Genomic DNA, 15,829 nt, shown 5'->3' with positions numbered 1-15,829 from the left:
TTAGAAATGAGTCCTTTCTCAGAATCATTAGTTGTGAAGATTGTCTCCCAATTTGCTACATTTCTTTTAATCTTGATTACATTGGTTTTATCTGTGCAAACGCTTTTTAATTTAATGTAATCAAAATCATCTAATTGGTTTTTTGGTGATGTTCTCCAACTCTTCCCTAGTCATAAACTGTTCACCTTTCCATAGATCTGACAGGTAGACTAGTCCTTGATCTTCTAATTTGCTTATAGTATCATTTTTTATGTCTATGTCCTGTAACCATTTGGATCTTATCTTGGTAAAGGGTATGAGGTATTGGTCTAATCTAAGCTTCTTCCATACTAACTTCCAATTATCCCAGCAGTTTTTATCAAAGAGGGAGTTTTTATCCCAATAGCTAGACTCTTTGGGTTTATCAAACAGCAGATTACTATAATCATCTCCTGCTTTTGCACCTAGTCTATTCCACTGGTCCACCACTCTATTTCTTAGCCAATACCAAACAGTTTTGATGACTGATGCTTTATAATATAATTTTAGATCAGGCAGTGCCAAGCCACCTTCGTTTGCACTTTTTTTCATTAAGCTCCTGGCAATTCTTGACTTTTTATTTCTCCATATGAATTTACTTACAATTTTTTCTAACTTGTTAAAGTAATTTTTTGGAATTTTGATTGGTAGGGCACTAAACAGACAGTTTAGTTTTGGTAGAATTGTCATTTTTATTATATTAGCTCTACCTATCCATGAGCAGTTGATATTTGCCCAGTTATTTAAATCTGATTTAATTTGTGTGAGAAGTGTTTTATAATTGTTTTCAAAAAGATTCTGAGTCTGTCTTGGCAAACAGACTCCCAAATATTTTACACTGTCTGGGGTTACTTTGAATGGGATTTCTCTTTCTAGCTCTTCCTGCTGTTTCTTGCTAGACATATACATATATATATATATATATATATATATATATAGAGAGAGAGAGAGAGAGAGAGAGAGAGAGAGAGAGAGAGAGAGAGAAGTTGAGGATTTATAAGGGTTTATTTTATAACCTGCAATTTTGCTAAAATTGCTAATTGTTTCCAGTAGTTTTTTGGATGATTTCTTGGGATTCTCTAGGTAAACCATCATGTCATCTGCAAAGAGTGAGCATTTTGTCTCTTCCTTCCCATTCTAATTCCTTCAATTTCTTTTTCTTCTATAATTGCTGATGCTAACATTTCTAATACAATATTGAATAGTAGTGGTGATAATGGGCACCCTTGTTTCACCCCTGATCTTATTGGGAATGCCTCTAGCCTCTCCCCCATTGAATATAATGCTTGTTGATGGTTTCAGATAGATACTGCTAATTATTTTAAGGAACAGTCCATTTATTCCTACACTCTAGTGTTTTTAATAGGAATGGATGCTGTATTTTGTCAAAAGCTTTTTCAGCATCTATTGATATGATCATATGATTTCTGATAGGTTTGTTGTTGATATAATTGAGTATACTAACAGTTTTCCTAATATTGAACCAACCCTGCGTTCCTAGAATAAATCCTACTTCATCATAATGTATTATCCTAGTGATAACTTGTTGTAGTTGTTTTGCTAAGATTTTATTTAGGATTTTTGCATCTATATTCATCAGGGAAATAGGTCTATAATTTTCTTTCTCTGTTTTAACTCTTCCTGGTTTAGGTAACAGTACCATATTGGTTTCATAGAAAGAATTAGGCAGAGTTCCAGCTTTCTCTATTTTTCCAAAGAGTTTATATAGGATTGGAACCAATTGTTCCTTAAATGTTTGGTAGAATTCACTTGTGAGAGTTTTTTGAGGGATTTCCATAATGGCTTGTTGAATTTCTTTTTCTGAGATAGGGTTGTTTAGGTATTTAATCTCTTCTTCATTTAACCTGGGCAACTTATATTTTTGTAAATATTCATCCATTTCACTTGGATTATCAAATTTATTGGCATAGATTTGGGCAAAATAATTTCAAATTATTACTTTAATTTCTTCATTGGTGGTGAGTTCACCTTTTTCATTTATAATAATAGCAATTTGGTTTTGTTCTTTCTTTTTTTTTTAATCGAATCGACCAGAGGTTTATCAATTTTATTGTTTTTTCATAATACCAACTTTTGGTTTTATTTATTAATTCAATGTTTTTTTTGCTTTCGATTTTATTAATTTCTCCTTTAATTTTTAGAATTTCTAATTTGGTATTTGATTGGGGATTTTTGATTTGTTCTTTCTCTAATTTTTTTATTTGCATGTTTAGTTCACTGATTTCCTCTTTCACCAATTTATTCATATAAGCATTTAGAGCTATAATATATCCCCTGAGAGTTGCTTTGAATGAATCCCATAGGTTTTGGTATGTTGTTTCATTATTATCATTATCTAGGATAAAATGGTTAATTCTTTCTATAATTTGTTTTTTGGTCCACTCATTTTTTAAAATGAGGTTATTCAGTTTCCAATTTGTTCTGGGTCTATATCTCCTTGGCCCAGTATTGCATATGACTTTTGTTGCATTGTGATCTGAGAAAGATGTATTCACTATTTCTGCCTTTACAGTTGATCATTAGGTTTTTATGTCCTAGTACATGGTCAGTTTTTGTATAAGTTCCATGTACTGCAGAGAAGAAGGTATATTCCTTTCTATACCCATTCAGTTTCCTCCATAAGTCTACCATATCTAATTTTTCTAACAATCTATTTACCTCCCTAATTTCTTTCTTGTTTATGATTTGAATTATCTAGATCTGATAGTGGGAGGTTGAGGTCTCCCACTTAGTAGAGTTTTGGGTCTATGTCTTCCTGTAGTTCTTTCAGCTTCTCCTCTAAGAATTTGGGTGCTGTCCCACTGGGTGCATATATATTCAATACTGAAATGACTTTATTGTCTATGGTACCTTTTAGGAGGATAAAGTTTCCTTCCTTATCTCTTTTAACACAATATATTTTTGCTGCTGCTTTGTCTGAGATGAGGATTGCTACCCCTGCTTTTTTTACTTCAGCTGAAGCAAAATATATTTTGCTCTAACATTTTACCTTTACTCTATATGTATCTCTCTGCTTCAAATGAGTTTCTTGTAAGCAGCATATTGTAGGATTCTGGTTTTTAATCCACTCTGCTATTTGCTTACGTTTTAAGGGAGAGTTCATCCCATTCACATTCAAGGTTATGATTACTAATTCTTTATTGCCCTCTGTGCTATCTTCCCTCTGTTTGTATTTTCCCCCCTTTTATCCATATTCCCCAGTATTTTGTTTCTGAATACCACCCCCTTCAGTATGTTTGCCCTCCTACATCACACCCTCCCTTTTCTTTCCTCTTTCCCTTTTTCACTTTTCCCTTCCCTTCCTTTTGTTATTTCCCCTTATTTCCCCCACTCCCCTTCCGTTTCTCCATCCCCCTCCCTTTTCCCCTTTTAATACTTGAAAGGTTAGATGTTTTATAAGTTAACTCAGTATGTGTAGGTTGACTTTAAGCCAAGTCTAATGAGAAGAAGATTCAGGTGTTTCTCCTCTGCTCCCTTCTTCCCCTCTATTACCATAGGTTTTTTTGTACCTCTTAGTGTAATGAGATTTGTCCCATTCAATCCCCTCCCTCCTCCCGTCTCTTTCCTGTCCCCCTTTTTAGGGAGGTAGTGTATTTTTTTAGATCATTCTAAGTCATAGAAAATTCTGAGTGTCTGTCCCTTCTAGTTCAGTATATTCTATTGAATAGAGTCAAAATTCCTGAGAGTTATTAGAGTCTTTCTCCCAAGTGGGGTTAAAGCCAGTTACATCCCATTAGATAGCAGTCTCATGGATAGGTCATGGATGGCCATCATTTCTGGCTAGGTATATTCTCTCTGTTAGAGTTACATTTGTCAGGATTTATAAGAGTCTCCCCCCCCCCACCCATGCTGGGATATAGCCAGTTTCAACTTCCTGGATTGCATTTTTTTTCCTTTTACCACCCCCCTTTTTTTTACCTTTTCATGTGTCTCTTGAACCTCCTGTTTGATGTCCAAATTTTCTGTTTAGCTCTGGTCTTTTCATCAGAAATTTTTGGAATTCTTCCATTTCATTAAATCTCCATCTTTTTCCCTGGAAGAGAAGGCTCAGCTTTGCAGGAAAGTAGATTCTTGGCTGCATTCCAAACTCCCATGCTCTTCGAAATATCTCGTTCCAGGCCCTTCAATCCCTTAAAGTTGATGCAGCCAGGTCCTGCGTGATCCTTACTGTGGCTCCTTGATATTTAAATTGTTTCTTTCTGGCTGCTTGCAGGATTTTCTCTTTTATCTGACAGTTCTGGAGTTTGGCCACAACATTCCTTGGTGTTTTCATTTTAGGATATTTTTCTGGTGGGGATCGATGTACTCTTTCAATAACTACTTTGCCCTCCGATTCCATGATATCAGGGAAGTTTTCCATCACTAGATCCTGTAATATTAAGTCCAGGCTTTTTTTTCTCTTCAATGTTTTCAGGAAGTCCTATACTTTTCAGGTTGCCCCTCCTCGATCTATTCTCGAGGTCAGTGGTTTTGTTGATGAGGTATTTTACATTTGCTTCTATTTTTTCTATTTTTTGATTTTGTTTAACTGACTTTTGCTCTCTCATGGAGTCATTAGTTTCTGTAGACTTCATTCTTTTTTGGGGGGAGGAGTTTTCTTCATTAACCTTTTGCAACTCCTTTTCCAATTGGTCAATTCTACTTTTGAAAGAGCTTTCCATTTGACCAGTTGAGGTTTTGAGAGAATTAATTTCTTTTTGCATTTGCTCATTTGAGGATCTGAGAGATTTATTCTCCTTTTGTGTTTGTCCAATTGTACTTTCTAAGGTTTTGTTTTCTTGTTGCAAGGTATTAATTGTCTCTCCCAAATTTTTAAGCTCCTTCCTTATTTCTTCAAGGAAGTCTCTCTGTGCTGGAGACCAGATTGTATTGTCCTCAGAGGTTCCAGGTGTCTCTGAGTTGGGGTCTTTCCCTTCCAGGAATTTTTCTATGGATCCACCTTTCCGCTTACCCTTCTTCATTATGCTAAGACCTTGAGTTGGGGGGGGGGGGCTGGTTCACCTGGGCTTGGGATTGCTAAAGGCTTTACTGAGTGCAGTTTCTCTGGCTGGCCAGTAGGAGGTGCTAGTTGCTTTCTCTGGAGTGTCTGTGACCTTGGTTGAGAGGCCTTCTCCTTTTGCCTGAGGCAGAAGTAGTTTGCAATTGTTTGTTTTGGAGGCCTCGGTGCAATGGAGGCGTGGACTCAGAGTTTCTCAGACCTGAGGAACCCAGGGATGGTGTCCGCAGCTGTCCTGCATCAGACCTCTCCCCGCAGCCCTTTCCCCAAGCTCCAGGGGGACAGCCCCAACACCAGCACCTCTGCTTCCCCACGGACCCAAGTCCCCTTCGTCCAGCCACACCACTGATTCAGCAGGTTCAGCTCTCGGGCCCTCAGACTCCCGGTTCCAATTCAGCTGTTAATCTGGCTCATCCGGGGCTGATCCTCCCTCTGAGCTCAGACTCACCCGCCGGTACTCAGCCAAGGATGCTGCAGAAGACAAATCCTGAGGTAGATGTTCTTTCTCCTGCCTTTTCTTTATGGGTTTTGTGGTTCGGATTTCTTTTAAGAGGTTTGTTTCATGTGATAGATGGGGGAGAGATCAGGAGACTTTAGAACTGTGCCTGTCTTGTCTCCGCCATCTTGGCCAGAAGTCCAAGTCTGCCGGAGCTATACTTTTAAAAATGAATTTAGCAATTTAGAATTTAGATGATGAATTAAAACACTTTTCACTGGGATATCTGAAAACAATTTTCCCAGATATGGACTACCTGATACTGAGAATTGTCAGAGACAAGAAAAGAAGATAACATGCAATTTTATTCAACAAACTAAACAAATTAACAAAATTAAGCATCTACTTTACATTGAATATGAAGCAGTAAAACCCACCCTAGGAGCTCTTACAGCATTCCTCTGGTAATCTGGCAAAGTCTATTAACCTCTTTTCACAATGATTTTTAAAAATTCATTAACTCCTAAAAACAATTCAGAAAAAAATTCATTAACTGAAGGAAAGTTAAATTTTAGAGATTAGTGAAAATAAAGATGAGGTTTTTTTCCCTTACTCACTTCCTAAAATTTTTGATTCATGGACCCCATGGTCTAATGGATGGGAACTGAGTTTTGGGTCAGGGAAAACTTAATTTAAGTCTTGCCTCTGATATATTTTTGCTGTGTGAAAATGGTCAAATCATTTAATTAATGACTCAGTGCTACAAATAACAGAATTACTGATCTGGATTGGGAGAGGGAAGTTTTTACAATAGGATTTTTTACAGTACATTCACAAAATCACAGTTACAGACCACCCCCAAAATTATGCAGGCCACTCTGATAAACATTGAGTGTGTTTAAAGTTGGAATAAGATGCAGTCTCTACCCTAAGTGGGCATCATTATCTAGTTAGGGAGAGGTCATCCAAAATTAGCTATAATATCAAATCATAAAGTTCTATGTGAGGTCTTGGGTTCTGAGGTCCAAGGCCTTAAAAGTAGTTACTAACTAGAGGCAGCAGTGAAGGCTTCATGGTGTAGATAGCATTTTAGTTAGTCTTTAAAGGAAAGGGGAGGGGAAACATACCAGGCCTGAGGGACAGCATTAGCAAAAATGGTACCAAACCAAGGCAATCCAATAAATGAACAAACAATTATTAAATACCTTCTCTGTTCCAGACATTGAGAATACAAAGAAGTAAATGAAACAGTCCCTGCTCTCAAGGAGTCCAAGTCCTTTTTGAGAAAGCATATACACAAGTAAAAGAATGGGGAATATAATTCTCATCACCCCTCCTGGCTGGGCTGATGTAGTCATGGGAAGTAGTTACATAATGTGAAGTTTTAATGTTGTTACTTTGTAGCATCCTTTTATAAGGGTCTCTGAGTAAAGAAGGGAATAATAAGACTGGTCAAGCAAACAAATTAGCCAAACTTTTGTGAGCTTTAAAACAGCTAAGCCCTAGACAAGTTTCCCGAGTATAGAGATTTGTAGGACAGCTCCCTATCATAAGATTCTTGCAAAGGAAAAAAGGATACCTCTCTTTTCTTTTCTCTTCCCTCTCCTTCCCCTCAATAAGTGTTTAATAGCAAAGCAGGAGGCATTCAGAATTCATTAGTTCAAGAGAGCTGAAGGATAGCTACAAATACAGAAAAGTCAATTGAAGGCAGAAGCAACTTGAGAATTAGGCTCTATGGTAGCAAAGAAGAGAGCTGGTAATGAAGAGAAGTAGCTCCTGGAAGCCCAGTTAAGTCTTCCCAGTAAAATGGAATTTCAGGAGGACTCTACAAAGAGTCCATTGAATTCTGTTTGAACTCTGTCTTTCCAAGGATGCTGTATTTGTATATGAGTATACCTTGTAGCTATTATTTTGTAGCTATTATTATATCATCTTGGTTTCTTTGCTTTCAGGTTAAAAGATTCTGGGTGACTACTGATGACAGTGGGAGCTCATGAGAAGCCACTTAGAGTGTTATCTCTAGAAACTATTCTTAAAAGAACAAAGCTTGAAAGTGCTAATTGAAGAGAGTATTGAGGGAAGTGTTACCCCAAGAGAGCTTCAAACATACACATTTGAAGCATCCAAGTGGAGAAATTTTCCATTGGTACTCTTCTTCTTGGATACCCCAGCAGAGATATACTAGAGAAAATTAACATTTTTCTTCTATTTTTAGATGTCAGTTTTCCATTATGGGTTCTTTACAGATCAAACTTTTCTTTTGAGAAAAGTTTTGCTTGATCGAATACTTATATTTTGATATCTGTTGTAATAGTGTATTCATTGATGCGTATGGAAGCAAATATGAGCAGTACAGAGTTTGTGTCGTGAAGAAACAGTGGCTAGCAATTACCTTAATGCATCATTAGTAGCTCCTAGTTATTCCACCCCATTCCCCACCCCCTTTAAACTTTTAAGCATATTTGGATTGCTTGTGTTATTGTGATTTGAGTCCAGACATCTTGTATGAGATCCTTACGGGTTGCTGGTTCAGGGGATAAGGTTTTCCTTATGTTTTATGAATCTTAATGGCTTCATCCCTTTTTGGGGAGGACATATATTTCTTTGGCATTTGCTGGATATGTCTGATTTCTTTTTCTTTTTACATTTGTCTGCTTATTAGTGAGGAATGATTTCGAACTTCTATTGCCAGGATCCATTGTGAAAATTCTGGGTACCTTGTAAATGGCTGGGTTCCAGTTGAAATTTTTTGTCTGAACTTCCAACCGAATTGCCATACGTGTTTAAGGGATTCCTGGAGAATTTTCATGTACTATATGCATTTCAAGGACATAGGGAAATTTTTATCTAAGACAGTCTAGTTTCTCACACAATAAGCGAGGGGATGATTTTCAGTTGATCCCATGTTTCCTGATCCCTGTAAGGAGAGCCCAGTGCCTTGGGAGTTTTATTCAGACTAGACTTTCCTTCTGAGCATAAAGGTTTGATTTTTTTTTAAGGTTTTTGCAAGGCAAATGGGGTTAAGTGGCTTGCCCAAGGCCACACAGCTAGGTAATTATTAAGTGTCTGAGATCGGATTTGAACCCAGGTACTCCTGACTACAGGGCCGGTGCTTTATCCACTGCGCCACCTAGCGGTCCCAAAGTTTGATTGTTCTTTTCCTTTTTTTTCTTTATTGTCTTTGGATTCAGAAAGGTCTTTGGATATGCCATGACAAGAAGTAACTTATGTGAACTTGATAAAATGAAATTTTGGTGAAAATTTAGTAATATGTACTTGGAAGTGAGTGTAATTTCCAGTTCTACCAGTTTATTGTAGTCATGAATGCTTGAAGTGCTAATTTTTGACTGTGAACTGTACCATATGGACTTTTACAGAAAGCACCCTGGCTGACTTGAGAGGGATGCTGGTGGGGCACCATGGCATCTTGGAATCCAGGGTCATAAAGAATATACCGAAGAAAGAAAATCCTGAAGAAAGGTCAAGGAGGAAGATGAATAGAAGTCACTGGATTTGGTAAATATATCACTGATAACTTTACAAAGTAGAGTAGTGAAGAAGAGTGAGAATGAACTCTGATAGCAAGGGCTAGAGAAAAAAATGAGTGGTGAAAGACAGATATTTGAGAAGGAAGAAGGGTCGAGAGAAATTTTTCTTTGAGATTAAAATCAGATTTTTAGGTAGATGGGAAGGACTTAGTAAAAAGAGATTAAAGATGTATGAAAGAGAGTAACAGCCAGAGGAAGAACTCAAAGGAGATAGGAGAACACAGGTCAAGCAATCACCTTTAACAAGGAATAGAATTAACTAACTCTTCCTCTGAGATAAGAAAAGAGAATAGGACAGAATGAATGAATTTTTGAGAATCAGAGAAAGGGGTGTTGAAAGTATCCCCCACAAAAAAGGCCTTAATCTCAGTGAAATAAAAAATTATCATCTTTCGTGGCACTGAAGCTGAGAGTGAGACAGGTTTGGGATAGTCAACCAAGAGGAGGTAGATAGGGATTCATTAGGAAGAGCAGAAGGAATGCTGAGTAGTGGAGAAGATCCATCTGAGTTTATAAAGCTTGTACATTTATTTATAGTGGCATAATCACCTAAATTTTGCATCTTTATTCAGCTATAATCAATAGCCTGGGAGAAAAAGTAAAAGGAATCAGAAATCAGGGGTGGACTAGGGATGAGGATTTAGCAGATGAGCAACAGTGGAAAGAGAAGTGTAAAATTATGGAGTAACGGCACTATATGGAGATATGCAAACCAGAATAGGGTAAATAGCCTGGAAAAAAATGAAGGGTCAGGAAATCAGAGGCCACAATGAGGACAAAAAAGATGTTTAATTTGAATATGAGTTAGTGAATGTTGGGAGGATGGAATATCTTTTGTGAGTGATCTTTTTAATGTTCAGGGTCTTTTTATATTTTTAGTCACTCAACATTAAAATTTTATTGCTAAGAAAGCATTACTATAAAAAAGTTGATTTTTTCCCCTTCAGTTCCATGATTGATCATTTCTGAATATAAAATGCAACCTTTAAATAGTTGCAGGATTGTTATATGGTTTTCTATTATGTTCATTTTATTCCTGTTATACTGCATTTCATGAAGCATTATCTCCCATCTGTCATTCACATACATAGGCTCAGTAATACTTTGCCATCACAAGGCAGAATAATTGATTTAGACAGGTTTGGAATCAATTGTGCGAGGTTAATGGAATTAACACATATGAATAAAAGAATTGCCACCAAGCAGTGGTTTTAGAAGGTTAGCTAACATTTGTTACTTAAGGTTGTTGCTATATTTTTAATTACTCAACATTAAAATTATATTGCTAAGAAGGTATTACTGTGCAAAAAGTTGAATTTTTCCCTTTCAGTTCCATGATTAATCACTTCTGAATGTAAAATGTAGCCTTTAAATAGTTGTGTAGGATTGTTATATGATTTTCCATTATGTTCATTATTTAATATAATGATGAAGCATTATTAATCCATTAATCCATATTTTGTGAATGGAATTATCTCTACGGTATTAACTTATGATTTAAATAGAATATGATTGAGGCAGCAGATTGTGCAGTGAATTGAGCATGTTCAAATCCAACCTCAGAATGTTTAATGATTGCCTAGCTGTGTGACCTTGGACAAGTCACTTAACCCCATTGCCTTAAATTTTAAAAAAAGAATATGATTTATTATTATTTTCTGCTTCCCCAGCAATATTTTCAGTATATCATCAGTTTTCCATATCAGAAAGAATTCATTTGATAATTTACTAATAAAGATTCATTCAATTTTTAAAAGAATTTAAGAATCTAACAGAAATTAAATATATTCTGAAAAAGAACTTAGTCTCTAGGATTCATTAACATGTTGTTAAGTTACTATCACAGTATTTAAATGTAGAGCTAATTAACTTGGTTTTCAAAAATAAATTTGGGGAAAAATCTCTCAGAAGCTATAGCTGCTGGACGATATGTTTTTGCTTGTTAAGTTACAGATTAAAAATATATATCATTTACTGAATTTGAAATCCTCCACAATCTGCTTAAATACCTTTCCAGGCTTATTTTCTACTACTCTCCTACAATCTTCCTCTCTAATTAACAGGGCTACTAACACTTCACTACTATACATTTCAAATGCCCTCTCAACTCTCATTCTGCCTATCTAAAACTTATTTATCTCTTATTTTTCATTTAAACTTTTATTTTTCTAGGGGCTGCTAGGTGGCGCAGAGGATAGAGCACCGGCTCTGGAGTCAGGAGGACCAGAGTTCAAATGCCTCAAGACACTTAATGATTACTTAGCTGTGTGGCCTCGGGCAAGCCACTTAACCCCTTCTGCCTTGCAAAAAACCTAATAAATAAATAAAAATAAACTTATTTTTCAGTTAAGAATTTCTTTTTTCCCACCCTTTTTAAAATAATAAAAAGGGAAAAAACTCAAATATTCTCCATATCCAAAAACTGTCTCATTTTGCATCTTGAATCCACCACTTCTTTGTCAGAAGTGGGGTAGTAATCATCAGTCCTCTGGAGTCAAGATCTGTCGGGGCTCCATGTCATTTATCAGAATTTTTAACTGCCTATTCATCTTTCAGGGTCCAACTCAAATTCCATTTCCTCACCAACTCAGCCTCTGATTTCTTTCTCTATTGGGCACCTGGTGTTTATTGACTTATCAAGGACTAGCAGGTCTCTAATGTCTTTTCTGTATGTCTTTTTTTTTTTTTAAGATTTTTGCAAGGCAATGTGGTTACGTAGCTTGCCCAGGGACACACAGCTAGGTAATTTTTAAGCGTCTGAGGTCACATTTGAACTCAAGTACTCCGGACTCCAGGGCCGCCCCTGCCTCATCTGATCAGTAGATTCTAAGTCTCTCAAGCTTTCTGGAACTGTCATATGTAGATTTAAAAGCGCCAAACACAGCATCTTGATCTTGGACACACAAGCATCTTCTCCATAAATCTTTGTTCACTGAGTGATTATGGAGGGTAACTCCTTTGCCTCGTTTAGAGAAGCACAGAATAAATAAAAAAAAACCAAACCAGAAAAGTAAAAATGGATAATAAAAGATAGAGTTTCTCTGGAAGGTTCTATAGAATTTCATGATTTACCAAACCCTTTCTCTGTAGGGTCCACCATCCTACGGTCCCTCTGATTTTCCAAAGCGGGGCGGGTGAGAACACAGCTCGGAAGCCGCGCGGGGGCCGGCTGGGGCCTCGGAAAGGCCGGCTGGGGCCACACCCCGAGCCCCGCACGCGAGCCGGGCCGCCGGGCAGCGCCGAGGGGCGCTCCCGGAAAGCCCCGCCCCCCCGCGTGCCACTCCACCAATCAGAAAGGCGCCCCGGCCCCGCCCACACGCCTCCCGGCACCTTCCGCCCCCTCTTTCTGCCGAGCTCCACGTGGCCCCTGCGTCTCCTAAGCAACCGGTGGCTTGGGTCTGCTTATTTGGCCTGTGGGGGGTGCCTGCAGGGAAGAGCTAGCGGGACAGTGGGAACGGCTAAGCGCGGAGGGACGGGCACGGAAAGGAAACGTCCTTCTCCCCCGCCACCTAAAGTTCTCTTGACGCACCTGGGTAGATTTACCGAGCGCGAACAGGTTCTACCCCGCCACCTCCCCTTCCACCCCCACCCTCTTCTCCCCTTCCCAATGCTCCGGACTCCGCAGGACCCAACCGGCCGACGTGCGCATGCGCAAAGCCCCGGCCCGCTTCGGAACCTGAGCCAGGGAGGGGGGGCGCGATCAAAGCCCCGGAGCCCCGCCCCGTGCCGTGGGGGCGTCGGAGGGAGGGAGCCGAGGCCGAGGCGCGCGCCGCAGCGCGCGAGGGTGGGAGCAGCGTGGGGGGGACGCGCCGTCCCGGAGGGGCGCGAGTTGCCCCCGCAGCGCGGGGCCGGCCCCTTCCCTGGCTTTGTGTGGACGCGCCAAAAAGGAAAAAAGGCCGGCGGGGCAAGCCCGTGGAGAGCGCCTCCGTGCCCGGGCATAGCGGGCCTCCGCTCCGCGCCCCCCGCCCGCCTGCCCCCTCCGGGGGGCACCCCCACAGAACGCAACAAAAGCGAGCTCCCCGCACTCCCCCGAACCTCACCACTTTTCCTTTTCCCGCCTCATAATCAGCCCGAAGAGGCCGGGCAGTCGGTCCGGGTGCCGAAACCCTCCGTGCTCCTCATGAGGTCCCCCCACAGACACACACACACACACACACACACACACACACCCCTAGAACTTTCGAGATGTCTGGAAACGGACTTGCACGGTAAATGTCCTCCGGACAGATCTGGCAATGACCCCCGGCCCGGGCTGACAACTGGACAGAAGAGTCAACTCCTTCCCCAACTAGTTTGCAACACAAAGCAAGCAGTTGGGGGGGAGGGATGGGGGGGGATGCTTCTGGAGAGAGACCTTACCTGGATTTCGTGGATCCGGCTAAAGCCATCCTTCCAGAAGAACTCTACCAGGTTAGCCAGGGTTCCGGGCCCTGGCATTTCGTCCAGGGACTTCACCTTGGCATGATGTCGCTGCGGGGTGGGCGTCGGGACCTCCCCTCCTCCTGCCGCCACCATCTCCCCTTCTTCTTTGTCCTCAGCGCCTGTTGCTGCCGCTTTATTCTGTACCTCCCGGTTCTGGCTGCCAGTAGGTTTGGGCAGCTGGTGAAACCTGCTGACAAAAACGAAGCGATCCAAAATCCCATTCCATTCAGGTACTAAAGCCGGCTTGTAATGGGCTTTCAAGATCTTGGTAAAGAGAGCCATTTAAAAATAATAATAATACTTTTTTAAAAGAGTTTGTTTTGTTTCAGTGGCTGTTCCCTTTTTTGGTTGCTCTTTGCTCGGTTTTAACTTGTACAAGCAGCTCTTCTTCAAACTCTTACTGCTTGGGCATCAGTTTACACAGACCATTATTAAAGGCTCCCTCCCCTAAGGCTGGAAAAGGGGGGGTGGTCTGTGATGAGACCAGAATAGAATGTATCTATTATTATTTTTTTATTCAGAACAGATCAATTTACCAATTATGCAATTTCCCTAACCACAAACTTTTGTTGTCCATGGCATGCACCCCCATAACTTTGTCATATGCACCCACACAATTTAGAAATAGACATTATTTCCTTCATTTAAATGAATGGCTATTATGGTATAAGCTAGCTCATTTTTATATTTAACCTTTTTTTCAAAACAAAAGGTTAAATTCTTGGTACAGAGAACTCCATGCAGTTGTAATTCAGGATTTGAGAGATAAAAAAAACCGAAGTTTTACAACATTTGACGACAGTTCTTTCTATAATAGCAACATGATTTTACCTTGTTCTTGAAATAATTAGAATTATGTTTTTTTGATTCATGGTTTGCAAATGTCAAGAACAAATAAGTTTTATTTCTTCGAGGAACATCGACCCACTTTGTCTAGCAATGACTCACACCCTTTGCAAAATCAGTTTGCTTGCTGATGAATTCTTCTGCTTTTTGACTAGGTGCTCTGATAAATCTCTAATTGTGTCTAAACTCCTTCTACCATCTTCAGCTAATTTGAGGAGGTGAGATGAGTCTGTGTTGTGAATGGTTGGATTTCCTGAACAATTGGTTTTTACTCTTATACGTGTTAAAAGTGACGAGACATTGTTGCACAATGCTTAAAGACGTGCAGCGTTCTCATTGAGGGTGTGTTTTGACCACTCAGCATCCAGATGCCGGTGCCCAATGGGAAAGAGAAATACCTTCCACAAAGAGAGTAATTTTGGCAGTAAATATGATTTTCAGAGGAGGAAAGTCTTGATATCTAGGAAATGTCTGTTCTTTTGAAGATGGAGAAAAATTGTATTCCCTACAGCTGGGGAATTAAAAAATTATAAGCACAAACTATTGTTCCTTGGAAAATTTTAATTTTGTGGTGGATATTACTAAATATGGTAACATACATATTTAAAATCTATTATTTGAGGCTTGAAGAAAAGAGGTTTTTGTTGTTCAGTCACTTCTTTCTTTTCCTTCCTCCTTTCTTCTTTCCTTCCTTCCTTCTTCCTCCTTTCCTCTCTCTCCTTCCTTCCTTCCTCCCCCCCACCTTCTTCCTTTTTCTCCAAGATACTACTGGCCTCCCTGGGGTTCCACAAACAAGACTCTCCAAACACAATGCTTGACTTTAAGCATTTTCTCTAGTGGTACCATATTTCCGAAATACCCTTACCACTCATCTCTAAGAATAGCTACATGGCACCATGGTGCATAGAACGCCTGGCCTGGATTCAAGAAGATTCATCTTCCTGAGTTCAGATCTGGTCTTAGACACTTAGACACTGGTCAAGTCACTTAACCCTATTTGCCTCAGTTTCCTCATCTGTAAAATGAACTAGAGAAGAAAATGGTAAACCACTCCAGTATCTTTGCCAAGAAAACCACAACTGCGGTCAAAAACAGTCTGAATCAACTAAAACAAATGAACAACAATCTCAACTCTGCCTCCTGTTTTCCCTGGCTTCCTGACTTCTAAGGCAGCCTTTCCCAATACTTTTTAATTCTTGTTCTTTTCTTCAATATATATTGTTTGACATTTATTTGCTTCTTGTCTTCCCGATTTGAATGTGAACAAGAGGTCAGAGACTATCTTTTGCCTTTCTTTGTATCACCAAGTCTTTCCACAGTGACTGACAGGCACATAGTAGGCACTTAATAAATGCTCATTATTTACTAGATGGGAATGGGTGTGAATTATTGAGAAATAGAAAATATTCCATTACTCTAGCAAATTCAGTTCAAGCCATATCCAAAACTATATTGCATAAACACAATGAAAAATGCATTTTTTTTCAGTCCTTTATTTTGGTCAGTTATACAAGAGAAATGAAGACTAGAACAGACACTGAA

General features: G+C 39.5%; 1 protein-coding gene across 1 annotated transcript in view; it reads right to left on the bottom strand.

The window, feature by feature from the left end:
• Window positions 1-13,723, bottom strand: part of CYP27C1 (cytochrome P450 family 27 subfamily C member 1) — a 46,272-nt gene extending 32,549 nt beyond the window's left edge. Inside the window, exon 1 of the mRNA XM_074214938.1 lies at window positions 13,379-13,723. Within this exon, the coding sequence (XP_074071039.1) occupies window positions 13,379-13,723 (345 nt within the window). The remainder of the gene's footprint in view (window positions 1-13,378) is intronic.
• Window positions 13,724-15,829: the final 2,106 nt, after the last annotated feature.

Source organism: Macrotis lagotis, chromosome 1, assembly GCF_037893015.1.
Source record: "Macrotis lagotis isolate mMagLag1 chromosome 1, bilby.v1.9.chrom.fasta, whole genome shotgun sequence".
NCBI classification, from domain to species: domain Eukaryota; kingdom Metazoa; phylum Chordata; class Mammalia; order Peramelemorphia; family Peramelidae; genus Macrotis; species Macrotis lagotis.
The sequence above is the reverse complement of the archived record's forward strand: the minus strand, read 5'-3'. Positions and strand labels throughout refer to the sequence as shown.